Consider the following 19,557-nt stretch of genomic DNA (forward strand, 5'->3'; position numbering starts at 1 on the left):
ACAGCCAGCGACGCCTGTTTGGGGTAAAACCTCTCCGATCTCCAAAGACTGCGAGTCGCTGATGGAAAACAAGCGTTCCTGCAGCGTTCCCATGCCGTCCAAGATGGAGGCCTCTTCTCCTTCTAACCACCAGTGTTTACTGACAGTGCAGGCTTAAAGTCACGCTCGGCTTATGATTTCCTAACTGATTCTGTGTTGATGCCATCCAGAGAGTCGGTCGCTGCGACGGGGGATGAGCAGCTGGCCTCCGCTCCCACTTTTGGACTGTTTAGGTTGAGAGGGTTCTGTGGCGAGGCCAACCCAGAGTTTACATTGGAGGAGTTTCATTCCTAAACACCATAAATCTATTTAGGAGAAGAAAATGGATGCCCGATGTCTGTTGCTCAATAATAATTAAAGAAAACATCTCGTTCTGTCATCTCGGAGTGAAGATACCTCAGAGCTCCGGGGTTTTAAAGTTTTACTTTGATGTCGGGCAAAAAAGGTGTCCTCACTTTGCAAACGGTGGTTAGAAATTGAATTCTGGGTTCAGAGAGTTCAGGTTTCTACATAGTTTCCACTTCGGAGCCAGAGAGGTTTGATTTCGTGACAAGATGTGAAGATTGTGGTCGGTTTTCAGAGCCACAAAGAAACGGAAAATGCCCTTTTCTCCAGGACCAGAGTGACAGAGAACAAAAAGTGAAAGAGACACAAAATGTTTATTTGCTGGCTTTTTGGACGATCAGTCAATAAGGAAATGAACCACAAATCCTCTACATGGTGATTTGTTGATGTTTTACTTACTTACTTACTTTACTTAAATGCATCATGTTCAAAACAAACATGCTCAGAAAAACATTTCTTGAAGGCATCATTGATTATAAGTTCATATGTTTTATTTATTTTTATATTGTCCTTATTTTAATACTGGAATTAAGGCATCTGGTGCAGTTTAGTTTTTACCTTTAGAAGCTGTGTAGCTGCTTTTTTAAAAGTTTTATCAAGTTAACATCCAGTTTATTTACCCTAAGTAGCTTTAAAGGAACAGTTCACCCAATAATGTCAATTTAATTACATCTCCTCACCCCCTCGTCGACAGAAAGTCACGTTTGACTGACTGAATAAACCAACTCTTAAGATGCACGACCCACATATGTATCTGCAGTGTGTTGGCAACAGTTACCTGTCTGCGACCAGGTTACTGCATGTTATCAGATTACCTGAGTAACCTGATTTCCCCGGCATGTGCATGTAAACGTGCCGAGCTTTGAAAACAAGCCTCGAGTGTGAAACATTTGAAGAAGCTTCCGTCTAACCATCTATTTTTTCCCTTCTCTTTCATGTCGGGTGACCTGTTTCCTTCCTCCTCACCTGCCTGCCACAGGTAAGAGTATTTTTAGTAACTAAGTATTCTGTGAAGATGCAGAAGATTTTGCAGCATCAACAGGACCCGTAGTAGTTAGAGTAGGTTTACTTTGACTTTGAGTAACATTCCTGCAGACGTGCTGGAACAAACCCACCCAGCCTGTTTGACTGCATTCACCTCGGTTTCTCTGAGACACGCAGAGTTTGTCCTCACATGTGCTGCAGCTCTCTGCATGTGAAGTCTGTCTGAGGCTTCACTGTGACACTGAACGCAACACGACAATCCTATTTGAAGTGTTTCAGTGAAGCCTGAGGTTCACTTTCAATCAGATCCTTTTCAACACAAGTATGCGCTGCTACAACTACATGTCCTGACCTCCTTTATTTTTAAGTTTTACTGAATTTGCAACAGAGTATCATCACCTCTCCTTTCACTTTCGATGCTTCTCAAATCAAACCAAATAAAAATCAGAGATAAGATAAAACTTTGTTTCTTTCGGTTTAATTATCAGTGTTTCAGCATTGGCAGCTTGGTAAGTGTTAGAAAAACCTCATGTTTGGACTGAAAATACCTGGTTCTGTCACCACAAACACATCTGGAAATTGGTCCAACACCTCATGAAAAATAACTGGTTTCGTTAACACAAACACATCTGCAAAATGTCCTGGAGTCTTGTCAATAATGGGCGCTTTTGTTTCTACTAAACACGTCTGGAAAATGTCCCAACATCTCACCAAAAATATACTTCTTTGTCTCCGATAATACGGCTGTAGATGGCTCGACGTCTTTTGATTTTTGTTGCCACAAACATGAGTGGAAATGTCCTGAGATCTTGTCAAAAACATCCAAAACATGCCCCGTTAAAAACCCCTAGTGTGGTTACCAACAACATGGCTCGACTCTCTGAAGCCTCACACATGACTACAGGTGACCTCTCGTCAGAAATATCTTCTTTGCTGCCATGAAAGCAGCTGGAGATGTCCCCAGTTCACCATAAAAACACCAGTTCTTGTTCCTGCTCCAGCTTCCTGTCAAAATAAAAACCCAACATTTTTCTGGTCTCATTAAACACTACTAGATTTGAGCACACTTCAAAAGGCTTAACCACTAATAAATCCATCTGCTGATGATGAGATCTTATAATTGACCAACGTACGTCATGTATATATTTATGCAAATCATTTGGTAGACAGGAATCTTTCCTGATCATGAGGTCAAAACCTGTTAAAACTGTCAGCTCATTAAAGTTCATTAAGAGGTGTGTGATAGTGATCCAACAGTAATTAACCCTTGAACGCTTCCTTTTCTTCCTGCCTGCCTGTCAGTCGTCCTTCATTACATGTGGTCGAGTTGCAGTTATAAAACTCCACTAATGATTTTTATCAGCTATTTCTTTTGAGTTTGATTTGAGTGTGAAGTGTGGCCGTTTGTTTTGATTTATGAAGTCGGCAGATAAATGGTGACAGCGCGTGTTTCTGCAGACCGCAAGACTTTGTTTCTTCACGTCCCATCAGACAATCTTTGACATTTTTATCTTAGTAAAAGACTGAAAAGATTATTTAGTTATCAAAACAGAGAAACATGCCAAAACACACAGTTTGTCTCTGAATCGATCAGATATTCTTCTTCGATCTGTTTTCAGTGCTTTCTCTTTGACTTTCAACACCAGAACTTTCTTCTTTGCTCTTTTCAGCAGCTGTTGAAGTCAAAAATCTCTTTTTCACGTTTGAATGGAGTTTTAGAAAACACCATGAAGTGTCACGTCTGGGGTTTTCCAGCCTGTTTTTGTCCAGCTGTGATGGGAGGTTGATGATATCTAATATTTCATAAAAGACCAATATCGGCTCTGTGGATCAGATTTCTGCGGCGGTGCAGGTGTTCAGTCTGGATTTGATTGTGAGCGAGCAGCAGAAACACAACACTGATCTTTAATCAGTTTCTCTCTGGGGTCTCTTCTGTTGAAGCCTTCTCATGTCCTCCGCTCTGTTTGTGCTTTTAACTCGTCCCCGCCTTCATTTGTACAAGTCAGGGTTGTTTATTAATGAACAAAAGAAGTGACATTCATATGAAATGCATAAAAAAATCGTGGAAATCTTGGCAGAGCAGAAAAGAGGAAAAACAAACTCTGTTCTAACTTTATTCATGATGACTTGTAGGGTCAACAAGTTGACTGTTTAACTGGTTTGACTGTTCGACTGAATAAAGTTTCAGATGTTGAAGTTCGACATTAGTTAAACGTCTTTTGACTCAAGTGTCAATGTAACGGTGGTCGATCAGAACAAACCAGATCAGAGCTCAAACTGTTCCGTCGCGTGCCTCATAAGAGACCTTCAGGTGCGCCTCATCTTCATCAGCATGTTAACGAGCGCTCATCATCATCATCATCATCATCATCAGACTCTGTGATGTTCAAAGATCAGATTGTTTCTGCACTTCTTCTTGCTCGGGAGGCTTCACAACACTGTTGAATATTTGACCCATATCTCTCAATCAAACCGCCCACCATCAGTGGAAATAATGAACCATCGCTGGCATTTACATACTGTGTGTGTGTGTGTGTGTGTGTGTGTTTTTCACCACATTGGCAGCCAAGTGCTACCACTTCCTCCTCATGGCACCCGCAACACGTGGCCTCACCTCCGCAGAGAGAGCATCTCGTTTGAGGGTTTTAAAGACACAGAGTCGACCGAACCAGACTCTGTTTACAAAAGACACAATTTAGTGCATTTATTTATGATGTTAAACTGTCTGAGTGACACGTAACTGCTAAGAATGGATTTGATGTTGTAAAGGAAGCTCAGTTTTTTTCAATTAAATTTTCATCTGTCATCTGTCATCTTACTTGTCAAACCGTAGAGTCTAAAATAATGTTTTGTCAGAGAGATCTGGTGAAGAAAGTCACATTCAAACCAATACAAAGTTGCTCCCCTCAAGTTAAACACCATCAAAGGATTAAATGCTTTTTACAAAACATCTTAATTTAAAAAAAAAAAAACATTTTTACTCAGATTTTCTTGTATTTAAGTCATGTAAAGCCAGTTTATGACTATTACAAATTCCAAGATCTCTTTCGCATGATGTCTGGTAAAAATCTACGCGGAAAAAAATCTGAATTTTAAAAATAGTCCAGACAATCTGAGATGAAGCTTGTTTATAACCATTTAAAAGTTTCATGGCTGACAATATAACAAACTGACACACATCTTAATTGGAATAAATTGACAAGTGATGGAAAGTCGGCTCGGCTAATTGAACCATAAAGAACTAAAAAAAAAAAGCTGAACGTAACTTTTCAGTCCACCTTAAAGCCTCCTGAACATCAGCGGCAGGTAAGAGCGGAGGGGAAACTGAATCACGGCGTTGATGATGTCATTGCTCCTCGGGGTTTCACCGCCCACCGCCGAGCGATGTGCAGGAAGCTGCTGAGGTCGGCTGGGTTTTCCTCTGATTCACTCTTTGTTCAAATGACGCAACAGATCAAAAGAAGAATCGTCAATGTTGGAAAAACCTCCTTAAAATGTCCTCGTAATGATATTTATTATATTTAACTTGACCTATTCTAAAGTCCTCTAATGTGCATTCATTGTTACTCGTTTCCTGGAGCGATTTAAATGACAGAAACTGGCTTACTGGTTGTGTTATTTTAAATCACCAGGTCTATAAAACATCATAAAATATATTTAAGAAATGTCTTTTATTCAACCAAAAGTATATAAATTCAACTGTCATGAATCAAAACAAATGCCGCACTTGCAACTGAAATCAAGATTATGTTACGATTATTTCCATTATGTTTCTGATCGTTATAGTTTGTTTTGTAGGTGCTAATATCACACTGTAAAAATACTCCATTACAAGAACAGTATGTAAGTATAAAGGTAATCAAAGTTAAAGTACGAAAGAGATAAAATGTGAAATAGAGAAAGAAAGAGAGAAAATTTGGCAGAGGAAATGAATCACTCAAACACACACTGCAGAAAACACGTTAGATCAAGCCAACTCTGCTGATCAGGCTGATAGTGTTTCACACACACACACACACACACACACACACACACACACACACACACACACACACACACACACACAGGCCTCTGCCAGGAACAGAGCATATCAGTCAATTTTTTTTTGGGGTGTGTGTTCTTACATTCTTTTAACTTGTATGTGTGTCTCTGCACATTATATCTGACTGTGTGTGTGTGTGTGTGTGTGTGTGTGTGTGTGTGCATGATATGTCAACATGCAAACACGTCTGTATGTGCACACATGTGATTGTGTGTGTGTGTGTGTTCGTGTTTGCATGTGTAACACGTGTAATTTTGTGCATGCATGTGAAAATGAGTATAAGTGTGTGAGCATGTGCAGGATAAATGTGTGGGTCTCAGTGTTACGTAAACTGTATCTGCACAGCTTCCTCACACACACACACACACACACACACAGTTTATAAAAGATCACATCTGGCCTGTTCCAGCGGTTCTGTTCTAACCTTTCATTTGGTCCTTTGAGTTCTGACAGGAGTGAGACCTCTTCCCTCTCCACAGTAGAAATGATCCCTCAGGCCTGAACAAAACATCTTTGAACAGACGGCCCCCCCACTCCTCTCTCCCCCCGCGCTCTCTTGTCTAAATAAACTCTTTACACGCAACTCAGCTGGCCGCCTGCCGAGCCCGTCTGCTGCTGAGAGCGCCTGTCAGTCAGTGCTCAGGGTTACACCAGCCCGCCAGGATAGGCGCAAGGCACGCCAGGAAATCAATGACCAGCTTACTGACTGCTGGACTGGCTGGCTGATTAGTTTACTTGCCGACTGCTTCACTTGCTTTCTGACCTGAGAAGGTAGTTTGCACACTGTATTGCTGATGTAGTAACTGGTTTACAGACTGGTTTTCCTGACGACCTGGTTTCCTGATTGTCTCACTGAATGGTTTACTGGCACAGTGACTGGTTTACTGACCGAGAGCGTAGTTTGTTAACTGGTTTACTGGCCCGGTAACTAGTTTACTGGCTGGTTAACTAACTAGATATGAAAGTTTGACGTCAGATAAAAGTCATTTTCCTCCAACAGTTGAAATTGAGCGATAATTGATCCAGACGAACTCTCAGACCGTTAACACTGCACTCTCACAGCTTTCTGTGTTTTTTTTTTTGATCACTGCTGCAGTGAGTCATACCAGTGAGGCTTTACTGGATTAAAACTACAGCTGCCACCGGCAATAATAACAATTACAGAACCTCCTCCAGTAACACTTGAGGCTGTCACCCTGTTTTTGCATCAAGACAAATGACTGTAGTGAGGAACAAATGAACGGAGCTGAAGTGCGAGGTTGAAATGAGCCCTCCTGTAACGTCGCTGCATAAGCTGATTATTTCTGTCAGTTTACAGTTGTGTTGCTCACCAGAGCTGCAGGAGAGTGTTTCTAGTCTGCTGTTGAAAACAGAATGCTTTGTACCTTAAATTGATGATTTTTTGAACTAGGTTTGGTGCAGACGGACATGCTTGTTTATCTAAAAATAACCTTTCCGCCCGCTTTCAGCTTGATTATTTAGTCGTTAAAAAGTCAGGGCTGTGTGTGTGTTTGTGTGCGTGTGTGTGTGTGTGTTTGTGTGTGTGTGTGCATGTGTGTGTGTGTGTGTGTGTGTGTGTGTGTTTCCTGTCTTCAATGGGTCCACGGCACGACAGCGATAAGAGCACCGGAGCTACATTATGCTTCAAACTCCATTACAGATTACTGGCTGTTGCTCCACTTCCCCCACCTCACCTCCTCACCCGCTTCCTCCCACCTTACAGCCCCTCCTCCCCTGTCTCTCCTCACCCGCACCTCCTCCCATCTCCTGCCTCCCCCTTTACCCCAGTCTCCCCATCTTCAGCTAGTACCTGCCAGTCAACTGCGGCTTCATAAGTAGTTTCCTGACTGAACTTTACTCAGTGGCTTACTGGCTGAGTAGCTAGTTGACCGGGTAGAGAGTGAACTGACTGGTTTACTGGCTGGTTTCAAACCCTTTCACGTCAGTCCTCCTGTGACCTTTCACCTCCCACCTCTCTTTCCATTCCATCACCTGGCTCTCTCCCCTTCACCTCCGTCAGTATCTACTGTGTAATAACATTCAGCCGCTCCAAATTGGAGAACATGTAATCATGCAAACCACTGAAACGCCAGTGAAGGAATATCAGACGCTTTGGCAGCCGCCTCCATTGTGTGTGTGTGTGTGTGTGTGTGTGTGTGTGTGTGTGCGCTTACACACAATAATCACTCTAAATGTTTTTCCTCTCTCTCTCTCTCTCTCTCTCTCTCTCGCTCCTTGTCTTTTCCTCCACCGGCCTCCTTCCTCTCCTTTCTCAGCTCAGGATGTCGGGGATTGAAAGTTCGCACGCGAGGCTAAGTGTGTGTGTGTGTGTGTGTGTGTGTGTGTGTGTGTTGGGAAGGGAGAGTTCATTTGAAAATAAGCAGCAACTACAGCAAATTAGCCGTATTTCCATCAGTTGTGTTGAAGCGAACTTCAGATGTTTTTCTTTTTTTCTTTCTTTCTTTCGCTCTTTCGACCTGATTATTTATCCTCATTCAAACTTCACTGTCTGTGGAAGAACAAAAAAAAGAACATCAACAGGTCGGCAAAGTTTTGGCCTCAGATTCTCTGGAATTGCAGTAATCTTCAGCACTGTGTTCTTTAACTATTCCAAAATAATTTTGAGTCTTTTCTGTAACCTCTGGTCCTTTCTTATGGAAACAATCAGCTGATTATTTCCTCAAGTAATCAGAGAATTGTTTAGTCTGCAAAATGTTAAATCAATTCTAAACTCCCAAGCCCAAGGTGATGTCTGCAGATCTGTCGCTGCCAATCGTTCTCATAATAATTTTCTCCACCATGTTTGATATTCCTGACCGTGTATCACACGAGACGGCTTGGATGCTTCTCCGTCCAGGATCTCACCAAACTCTGTGTGTTTTTTTGGGCTATTTCATAACAGATCAGTAAAAAGAACAGAAAACACATAGTACATGAGGATTGGAAAGTAAAAAAAAACAATAACTTATAAGAGAAAGAAGACCACAGGACAGTCGGTGTTCTCGCAGGATTTTTTGGGTGCTTCAGTTTGTTGTCGTGTGCCGTCGGGTTTGTGCTGCTTCCTGAGGACCAAAACTATCTGTGTTTTCATCAAGTTTTCAGAGAAACTGAGTGATGAACTCCAAAAAATGAACATGCAGCATTTTGGAGATTAGCTTCCTTGGTTTGGTGAGTGATTGGTATGATCCCAGTGTGTGTGTGTGTGTGTGTGTGTGTGTGTGTGTGAGAGGGTGTGGTGGGTCGTGTGCAGTATCAGTGGAGGCACCCGAGGGTGACCCGCCGTTCAGACAGAGGAATGTAAACGTTGAGACGTCTCCACCAGACTCAGCCTTATCGTAGCATGCCGGAGGGTCAGAGGTCGGAGCTGATGTAGGACGAGCAGGTTCAGGGTTGGAGCAGTGTGTGTGTGTGTGTGTGTGTGTGTGTGTGTGTGTGTGTCTCATTCTGCATTTTGACAGATTTTTCCAGGAAGCGTCTGACAGCAGGATTCAGCTTCAGGCCTGCAGATAACAGACTGCACAGCCTGGAGACAGTCTTTAAATAAAAAAACCTGCAGTATGACACCTTTTCACATTAAAAGCATGAACAAACAGGTCGTATTTTACTCTGGCAGTCCCTAATTGTTATTTCAGTCGCAGTCGGGACATCGGTTGTTTACGGCTTTCTGACGGCTCGACATTTGGGCGCGGCCGTCAGTGAAATAGTTGTGGTTATCAAAGTGAAACTTTTAGCCGCAGAGCAGGAAGTTGCATTAACAACAAGTGTAAAGGAGTGCATCAAGAAAACAAAAAGGAGATTAGTGTCACATCAGATTTCAGGGCTTTGTATTGATTGATGGCAGCTCGTCAAGATGTCTGGCAGGCGGCGAAAGGGGGGGGTACTGATCAAAAATTGGAAATCAGAACAACAGTCAAAGACAAAACAGCTAGCTTAGCATTAGCCTGCAGCTGCACATCCAGACACTCAAGTGTGCACGAAAAATCAGCTGACTGGTACCAGAGATGTTGGGTTTATTTTCTATTTCAGAGATCCTGTATTGATTTGTTTGGGAAGAGGGTTCACTCTGGAAACATTTGAGAAACCAAACTATGGAACAAAAGGCTGGGATTTTATGTTGAACTGCAGATTTTTAGATGTTTAATTTGTCTCTGATCATTTTAAGATCGAGTTATATCAAACCTTTTTTAGAGACGTTAAATCCAGTAGTGCTCATCTCCTGGTACAATATGATGCTTACACTTCACATTTCTAAACATATCTCAAGCACAAGCAGGAAGTATTTGAAGTATGGCAGCTTATTATAGCTCCCCCTAATGGACAAATAATGGCAGTTTGTGGTATGTATTCTGTGTGAGTAAAACAAAATGTCCTTGATGAAAGGGACAGTAACATAACAGGAAACTACATGTGATGCATGTTTAAAACACACAGCAAACGGAGAAACGCTCTGAATCTGACACCCGTCTCAATTTCCAAACCAGACAAGATCTTTTCTCTAAAAAAATCCTCGACGTTCATGTCCGAACCTGCACCGAGAGGATCAGAGAGAGGGAGAGCGAGCTAAACTGAGAGTGAGACAGAGAGAGAGAGAGAGAGAGTGTCGGTGATGCTGATCTCCTGTCACCCTCCCTCCTCCCTCCTCCATCCTGCAGTCCAAAGGGATGAAGAACAATGACTCCATTCAGCTCTTGGGTTTCAAAGTCGACAGAAACCGCAAAGTGCTTCGGAGTGGGTGTTGGGAGATGGAGGGACGGAGAGGGGAGGGAGGCGTGTTTGCAAGTATGATAGAAAAGAGAAATGGTGGTGGGTGGTGGAGGCGGTGGAGGGGCTGCAGCAGCCTCAAATGATTTCATGTACTGTGAGTTTTATGACGGAGGTCATCAAGTACACGGGGTGGGTTTCTGTGGTATAGAGAAGAAAAAAGATGGTTCCCCTGAGGTTCTGTTGTCAACATAACAGATCTTTAGGAAAACTTTGAGGGCTGAAACTGACAATTATTCTCATTAATTTGGCAATAAACACGTTTTTGCTTTAACGTATCATTATGAAGTGTCGGTTGCACAGTGTAATGGTTATAGAGTAATGACACTGTCAGGGTTGAGATTATCACCCAGATAAACCTCTCCTGATAAATAAGATTTATATTTGCTTTCAGGTTTCAGTTCTAGTCTGTTCGTCCTGTGTTGTTTTTAGCTAATCTGATGAAAACAAAAGCGGCCTGGTTGACTTTGCGAAAGCGGCGCTAACGATAATATCACTTGAAAACGAGACTTTGGTACCAATCTTGGTACTTTTAAGGGTGACGGTCAAATCTCTTAACAATTCTCAGTGAGTCAGGGCAACACTGGCTGCAGGATCTTTAATGTAAATAAAAGTGGCATGAGGACAAACCTAGTCAAACATAAAATATGTCTAAATGCTGAAGAGTCTATTGTCTATGATGTCAGCCATGTCGCCTGCAACACCTGTCACTAACGTTAGCATGCCTTCAGACAGCGTTGTGCTTGAGAGTTGAACACTTCTGCATTAATGACAAAGCATTAGCCAAGTCCATCGTCATCTTTGCGTAATTAATAAGTTAACTAGGAGATAACTGGGCTTTCTTCACTGTCTTGGTTGATGTTTTCTCGCTAGTGTTAGCAAGTAAACTGTTTACAAACATTCAATTCTGTTTCGACAGTTTGTTTTGACAGTAATGTCTATTCCTCTGAAGCAATGCCGGTCAAATTAAGAGCCAAAAGTACTGTTGGATACCGGTACAGAGTGGTATATTCAGCAAAATATACCTCAAGTATCTAAAAGTCTATGAAGAACTTAAGATCTCTTTCTCAAATATTTATTGATACCATTAGTAAACAATGCAGAACCAGAAGTGCTTACCAGTAACACTTCTAACTTCATTATAGCCCCATAAAGTTATTGTCAAACAATCTGAGCATCAAGAGGGGGGAAGAGAGGGCGTCTTGACACCAACCGGAAAGTTTTTTGATCTGTGTACAGTACAAATGAATCAGGGGCGGGGGTATTTTGAGTGCCCCAGGACCCTCTTCATTGAACAGCCAGAGAAGAAAAAGAAGGGGTGGAGGTGGTTTTGGGGTTTCTCCTGTTTTATGAGGGTTCTGGCAGATTAGTAGAAGTCAGCTGTTACTTGTTAAAACCTCAGCCTCAGGGGTAAAGGGGTGAATGAAGTGGGTTTTTACCACGTCAGAGAAGAGCCAGGAGTTCCCCAGGGCACCTACGTCGGCCCGCTGAATGTTTTTTTTTTTTTATTGTCGCTTTGTTTTGATACTTTGTTCTTTTTGTCTTTTGTCCCCGCTTCTATTTTTGTGCGACACTTATACACTTTCTCTATTTATACCGCGCATTTCTTCTTCATCTATCTCCTGTCTCACCCTGTTGTTCGTGATACTAAAATAGCTCATTGTTGCTGCACTGAGACGCTGAACCACTAATCCAGATTGCCTCCAGCTATAAGTGTGTTAACTCTGAGCATGCCCGGACAGACCCCCCCTCAGCCTCCACACACACACACACACACTTACACCAAAACCACACTAAGGCAACAGTGAAACCGAAGACAAAGACGCACACTCTTAAGAAATTCTTGTGTCTAGTTTTGAGTAACATACATCTTTACTCAATATTTGTGAACAACCCACACACACCACATGTTGTTTGTGTTATGTGTATGGACAACTGTTCCATATTTGCACTTTTAATCATCACCCAGCCTTTAGAAATGTGCACAAGTGTCTCATTTTGTCAACAAAGGACTCAAGCTCCGTCTTGTCAAGTATCGGTCTGGACTTTATCTAAATTTGAGGCTCCAGTTTCATGTGTCATCTTCCTGAGAAGTTAGATGTAAGTGTCGCCCGTCATTCCTGCGTTGTGATGGAATGTTTGTTTGAGGTTGGGTTACAGAAACAATGTCAAACCATGTGATTTAGAGCCTGACGGTTTTTATTTGCAACGCTTAACTCCACCAGGTGATTTTACTCCTCAGCACACTTTGCGATCAGGAACTAATAAGTTCCCAGCTGGAGTTTATATAAGACCACCCTGATTATAAGAGTCTTTGGACTCGTTTCCGCTGGCTTCTTCTTCTGTGGTAGCAGATCTAGAAATTAGATGTGAGGAATTGCTGCTTTTCTTTGCCATTAATGACAGTAAATGAAGAGTCTTTGGGTCTTGGACAAAAGAAGCAGTTTGAAGACGTGACTTTGGGCTCTGGAAAATTGCGATGACTGTTTTTCACATTGTTATAGACTAAATTAATTGTTAAGATAATTAGTCTCCGCCTAGGCACAAGAGCCAGCTTTATTTCAAGAATAGAAGAATAATTCAATATATAAAAAAAAAAAATGCATATTGAAACATACTCGAGCTGGATATTTTAGGGATCTGCATGAAATTCTACTTCATCATAGATATCAAAAACATCCTTTTTTGTTAAAGATAGTGAGAAAAAATTCCTGGAACTGTCCCTTTATCTGGATCTGCACCAGAAGTGAATGGGGTCTATAGTGGAACCCAAACTCCATCCAAGTTTTGTGGAAATCCCTGCTGACGAACCAACCAGCCAACAGACCAACCAACCAAACAACAAACCAACTAACCAACTAACCAAAAATAAAACCACCAACTAACCTACCAGCTAACTAATCATCCATCCAACAAACAAACAAATTGAACAACTACCCAACAAACAAAAATAACCAACCAACAAACATTTCAAACATGTCATAGAGGAAAGAAACCAGAAAATATTAATAATTAACAAGCTGGAAAAAGACAAGCTAGACTTGTTTTCCTTCAAAAGATTCCTTAAATCTGTTATTTGGTTATCAGAATAGTTGGTGATTAATTCAAATCAGCGTTGCACCTCACAACGGAAATCAGCGACTGTTTTGAAAATTACTTCATTTTTCAGCTGTTTTTCAGCAGTTGCTGGTTCCAGCTTCTGATAATGTGAGAACTTCCTGCTTTTCTTTTACATAAACAATAGTGAATTAAATATCTTTGCTTTTAGCTGGTAAAAAAAAACCCTGCTCCACTAAAGCTGCTAAACATCTGTGGTCGAACTGGGAAGCTTCCAGTGGTTAAGAGCCGGAGACTGTGGCTGTCGCAGGAAGCTCCCAGGTGGGAATCTTTGCAAAGGGATTTGCTGAGAGGGAGTGGATGTGCTCAGCTAATCTCACTTGGATAAATAAACAGTGCTTGTGTGCACCTAAACGCTGCTGTAGGCCTGCAAAACAAAAGAGGATTCAGTATTTAAATTCATGAAATGTGAGAGCGCATGAAATCGATTGCCGCTGTTGTGTTTTGCCATAAATCATGTTAAACGCCGTGCAGAGCGTGCCGTGGGAGCAGTCAAACATTTGGCATGGCGCAAGGCTAGAACTCCCCGAGAGGAGGGGGGAGCAAAGGAGCATGGGATTAAAAATGAGAAGAAGTCTGCTTTAACATGAAGCTGTTTTTTAAACTTGTTGGCACATTTCACAATGTGTGAAAGGTTCAGTGTGAGAGCAGGTAACCAGTCGCATCAACTTTTACACTTAGCACCTTTAAATGCTTTTCACTTGGATGCACAGTTTGAATCTATAGAAATCTCAGTGAGATTAGACATCTTTTGTTCCATCCTTTTTATTGTCCTTCCCTGTTTAACTTGTTCTTATTCCTGGAAATGTATGTAAAATGATCTTAAATGTCTATCCCAGTCGAGCCCAGAGTAAATCCAGGGCTGTTGTTGAACCATTTGGAGTACACACATAGTTTTGTGTTTATTTGAAAGGTTATAAAATGATAAACTGTAAGTACTTCTGGTGTTAAGATTAAGAGTTTGAATACACTGAGCTCTGTCTGAGAGTAACAACTCATCACAGTTCTTTATTTCCTTACGTATAAAGATAAAAAAAAAAACAGCTTCTTCAAAGTGCATGAACTATATACATTTTCATGTTTAGGGCTTTTTCCATTTTTGTCACCATTTAATTATGAAGTACTGTGTTTTGGACCAAATATGTGACTGTAATGGATCTAGTGGACATTTAGGAATAAGAGAAGACAGTTTGTTGTGTGTTGAGTTTGATGCACGACTGAAAATAGCAATTTAAAAATGTCCTACTTTGGCTCTGATGCAATATGTAATCTGCTAAGAAACTAAAAACAAAAGTTAGTGAGTACAATATTTGCCCCCACAATGTTTCAGCATTGAAGCTTAAAGTAGTTTGTCAAAGTTGTAGTTAATGTGTAACTACTGCTTTAACTTCTGTAAAGGAACTCCGGTTGGTCCATAGTTGGTTCCAGTTAAAGTAACAAGCACAAAGATCAAAATCAAATGACAAATCATCAAAAACACTCATGAAAGAGCCAAAAGGAGAGAGTACAGTCTAGTTAAATCCATAAAAGGACCAACGGATTCAGATAATTTGAGATTTGCTTTGCAGACTGGTACAAAGATGAGAACATGCCAGAGGACAACCAAACCAGATGGGTTGGTTAAACACACTAAAGTACAGAGAAAGTCTTTCAATCTCCTTCCGGTGTGTCTGCATCACATTTCAGAAGCTGAGAGCTTCATGCTCAAGAACTAAATCTCGATATGAGGCAGGAAATCCAAATGCTGGAGGTATTTATGCAACTCTAGCAACCCAAACAGAGATGCACCACGAGCCATAAAAATCTGAAGAGAACACTTAATTTGGGTTGAGAAACAGCTGGTGCAAATACCAAAATACACTAAACAGCCGAGGAGTTTGTTTGAAACGAGACGGGAGAAAAAGAACCAAAACTGATTTTGTTTGGCATGAGCTGTAAATCAGCAGAAGAAAACAGAAGAACTCGTATTTATTTATGGCACGGAGGTGCCCTCTTGTGCTGATTTACACCAGCGACTCTCACACTGCCTGTTTTGTTTCATGTGATTAATGGCGCTGCCAACCACTCATAGTCCCAAAGCAGCATTTCACTTGTTTCACACATATTGGAGGTTTGCCACCCTGCAAGCTCAGGCTCCAAGAATTATCCTATTGATGCAAAACCAGCCAGTAAATGATGCAGAAATACAAAGTAAACACAGCTAAAAGTTAAAGCTTTCGAGATAGAAGACACTCACTGCCACTAGATGTTGTTGCACAGGAGCATACACAAACATATATTTTATGACTAACCCCACATAATGTTGCTTTAATTGTCCACTTTAATGCCCTGGCTGCTTTTCTGTGTTCACTGTACCGACAACGTTTCCCTTAACTGTCTCACACTGTTTCCACATTTTATGCTAAGCTAAGCTATCCGGTATGGACGGTGAACTGATGGATGTTTTACACAATTTGTTGAATTATTAAGACCAAAAAATAAACTAATTAATCGTGGAAATAATCACTAGATTAATCCAGTAAGCAGCAGAAGTTCTAAACGCAATGCAGGCTGCTGGTTCAGAGAGGAAAAGTTCTGAAACCAGCTGTAATACCTCAAACTGTAGTCTGATACTCATAGACCACAACAGTAACACACACACACACACACACACAGTGTACGGAGGCTGGCTCAGCCCCGTCCTTGTTAAAAACGTCCAGGCCAAACGAGGATAACAGGCAGAGCCACAAAATTACCCGTTGGCCCCGGCGTTTCCCTCGCGGACCGAGCACAGCAGGGTGTCGGCCATTTTGGAAGACAGGGATCATGTGAAGTGGTCGCCGAGAGCCTCAGACGCTGTCGGAGAGACTCAGATCGATCTGGATCAGGCTGGTTTTTCTAATAGTTTTGTTCTTAAATGAGATGGCCGCCGATGGAAGCACGCAGCGTCTTCTCCAACAAACCCATTATAAAAAGAATTTCATGTATAATTTGGAGATACCGGATAATAACCCTCTGATTATAAGATCCAACTCCCTGGAAATGTTTTATGTAGAGCATATTTTTGTTCTTTACAGTGATTATATGTGACAAGCTCAAGTTTTTCTCTGGAATAGGATCTTAAAAAATGTCTGACGGCACAAAACTTCAAGGAAACTTTATACTCAGATTTGATACGATTCATCAGATTGAATTCCGCGACTAATTACCGTCTTCATCCACTGTGTTTTCTCAAAATGTCTGTTGAACATGTCTCGTGGTCTAAATTGGGTCAGTAATCGAGGATGGAATATACTAAAATACAGACTGAAGCTGATTTTCTGCTGATAATTAAGCTTCTTTTCCTCATCCATCATCGTTTCTAAGCTGGTTTCCTCTCTAAATCCACCTGCTTCCTCTCTGAGAGGATATTTTAAGGTGCTCGGTTCAGTTATTTTTCTCTTTTGATAAGAACAGCTCGATAGGTGCCAGAAGAGGAAGAGGAAGAGGAGGAAGATTTGAGTGATGGTGTTGTAAGACGACAGGAAACATGAGGCAGCTCCGCCCTGATGGAAAGACATTTTGTCGTTCCTCTTTTCTGTTTTTCTCACTTCAAGATTCTCCTGTTTCACAAGATACTTTTATAAACATAATCAGCTGTTGTTAACCTCTGTGCAGGAATTCTAAAAACTGGGTGGAGAAAAGTAAAAGTTTCTCAAGCTAGTTTCGGTTCCTGTCTGTGGTTTCTTCTTCTGTGTTTTTCTCAGAAAAGTGTGAAAGGTTCTATGAACAAGAACTCAGAAACTGCAGAAACAAATTAAGGCAAAAATGTGACCGGGTCTTCCTGATTTTTCTTCCAAATGCAATCACAGGGATTTCGTTAGTTTGGTTTGAGGAGGCTTCTGATCATCTGTTTTTAGTTGGTTCAAACATGGCAGGAAAATGTCCTGTCGCAAAACATTTCTGGGGGGTTTAAGCCAACAAATACCAGCTGGTTCTGTCCCGACATCTCATCAAAAATATGGAAAATATCCCAACATCTCGCTTAAAATGTCCTGACATCTCGAAAGAAAATACCTAGTTTTCTCTTCGTCTGCGCATTTAAAAAATATCTTCTTCTTCACTTTCAGCCGCCATGAAGAAAGGCTCAAACGGCTCCAGCTGGACCAGTGAGCGGAGCCTGATGTTCGGGGGAAACGTCCCAAACGCGCAGCCTTCCTCCTCCACAAGCGTCACTCCTTCAGCCTCCTCCACCTCCTCCACCCAGATAACGTCCATCGATGGAGTCAGCTTCTCAGAGGGAGAACTGCTGCTTCAGGTAGCACGTTTGTTTTATTACAGATTGTGTGACGGACAACACAGACAACACGGAGCTCTGAACAAAGTTTGTCTTTGGTTTTCAGGCGCTGAACGGCTTCGTGTTGGTGGTGACGGCTGAAGGATACGTCTTCTACACATCCCCGACCATCCAGGACTTCCTCGGCTTCCACCAGGTAGAACTCGAGGCTTTTCAGCAGCTTCTTTAGGCACACAGAATAGAAAAAACTCACAGCAAAAAAAGAAAAATACATGTGTAGCTCTCGAGCAGGATGTTTTGTTTCTTCAGAGCAGCATTTATCTGTCTCAGAAGTGATAAAATCAGTCGATAAGAGGAGGAACAAGCTGTTGTGAAAATCAGCTCCTAAAATATTAGCAATTACGCAGAAAAACTGTTTGCACAACTCCAGTAAATATATTAGTTCAGGTTTTTACTTCTTCATTTCTTTTACTGATAAAATCCTTTTGAATCTTATTCATTTGACCAATTTATTGTTTGCTTGTGGAGCTTTTACTTCTTCTTCTGTGTTTTTATCAGAAATATATGAAAGGTGACCTAAACAACAACAACAACAACACAAAGCAACAAAACAAATCAACTAAATATACATTTTGCAAAGATTGTGGCTGGATCGTCCCAGGAGATTTGACCACCTAGTTCTCATTATTTTAGCCAATTCTTATTGGTTTCTTTTAGTTATGCTCTGAAAAACAATTAAAGGGATATTCCGGTGTAAATTTAATCCATGGTCTAAATCACCGTGAAACTGTGTTAGACTCCCTCTCGAGAGATCAAGTTAGCAGACCGCTAATTTACGGAGTTTTATCAACCTCAGAAACGACCGCACGACAACAATACACTGCAGTAAATGGATCCAAATATAAACCGCCACCAAAAAGCCACAAATAATGCTCAGAACAGCACCAAACTTCAGCAACAGTACAAATAGGGTCTCAGCACATAGTCCGGGGCATCTAACCTCCGCTAGCTTAGCTGGATTTCTGCTGAAAAGCTGACTAAATTTACCACTCTTCTGCAGCAGCTTCCTGTTGACGGGAAGTCCCGACGAGTCGATTACCGAGTGCAGTAGAGTTCCGCGGCTCATGGATGAAAATGTATGATTATGACTCCATGGAAAAGCAATCAAAGTTCATATGTGTCTTACCTGCCAGTTTATAACAATTATTATCGAGAGCGGACAGGGAAAAGAACGGAATTGAGCATTTCTAACCGCACTCGGTAATCGTCGCGTCGGGACTTCCCCGACCCGGAAGCTGATGGAGGAGAGTGGTAACTCTGTTTTAGCTTTCACAATAGAAATCCAGCTAAGCTAGCGGAGGTTAGATGCCCCGGACTATGTGCTGAGACCCTATTTGTACTGTTGCTGAAGTTTGGTGCTGTTCTGAGCATTATTTGTGGCTTTTTGGTGGCGGTTTATATTTGGATCCATTTACTGCAGTGTATTGTTGTCGTGCGGTCGTTTCTGAGGTTGATAAAACTCCTTAAATTAGCGGTCTGCTAACTTGATCTCTCGAGAGGGAGTCTAACACAGTTTCACGGTGATTTAGACCATGGATTAAATTTACACCGGAATATCCCTTTAATTTGGAAATGCAGGAGCTTTGGAGGATCTTTGAGGCACCTCATTTTAATTGATGTTTTCCTTCGAATGTGTCGTGGAGGATTTCTGGATGTATGATGCCAATTTTGGGTAGAGATGAGGAGGAAGCTCTCCCTCCTTCACTCTCCGTCCTCTCCTGAAGCTCTGACAGGTTTATTTATCCAAAGTTTAAAAACAACAACACTTAAAAACGAGAAAATCAGAACGGACATTTTGAGGATTGTTTTACACATCTCAGAGTGGTTCAGTAATTCATCCAGACGGCACTCTAAATGACGGACACGCTGACGGGTCAGAAGGTGAAACACATGTGAGTCATGTGTCTGACTGCGTGTGTGCGTTTTAATGTGTGTGTTTGTGTGTACGATGAGA

At 41.6% G+C, this 19,557-nt stretch overlaps 1 protein-coding gene across 1 annotated transcript in view; it reads left to right on the forward strand.

Moving 5' to 3' along the window:
* The window catches only part of LOC115577017 (aryl hydrocarbon receptor-like), a 63,319-nt gene that overhangs the window by 34,129 nt on the left and 9,633 nt on the right, over positions 1-19,557 (forward strand). Inside the window, exons 3-4 of the mRNA XM_030409773.1 lie at positions 17,377-17,564; positions 17,650-17,739. Coding sequence (XP_030265633.1) covers positions 17,377-17,564; positions 17,650-17,739 — 278 coding nt within the window. The remainder of the gene's footprint in view (positions 1-17,376; positions 17,565-17,649; positions 17,740-19,557) is intronic.

Source organism: Sparus aurata, chromosome 24 (assembly GCF_900880675.1).
Source record: "Sparus aurata chromosome 24, fSpaAur1.1, whole genome shotgun sequence".
NCBI lineage: Eukaryota > Metazoa > Chordata > Actinopteri > Spariformes > Sparidae > Sparus > Sparus aurata.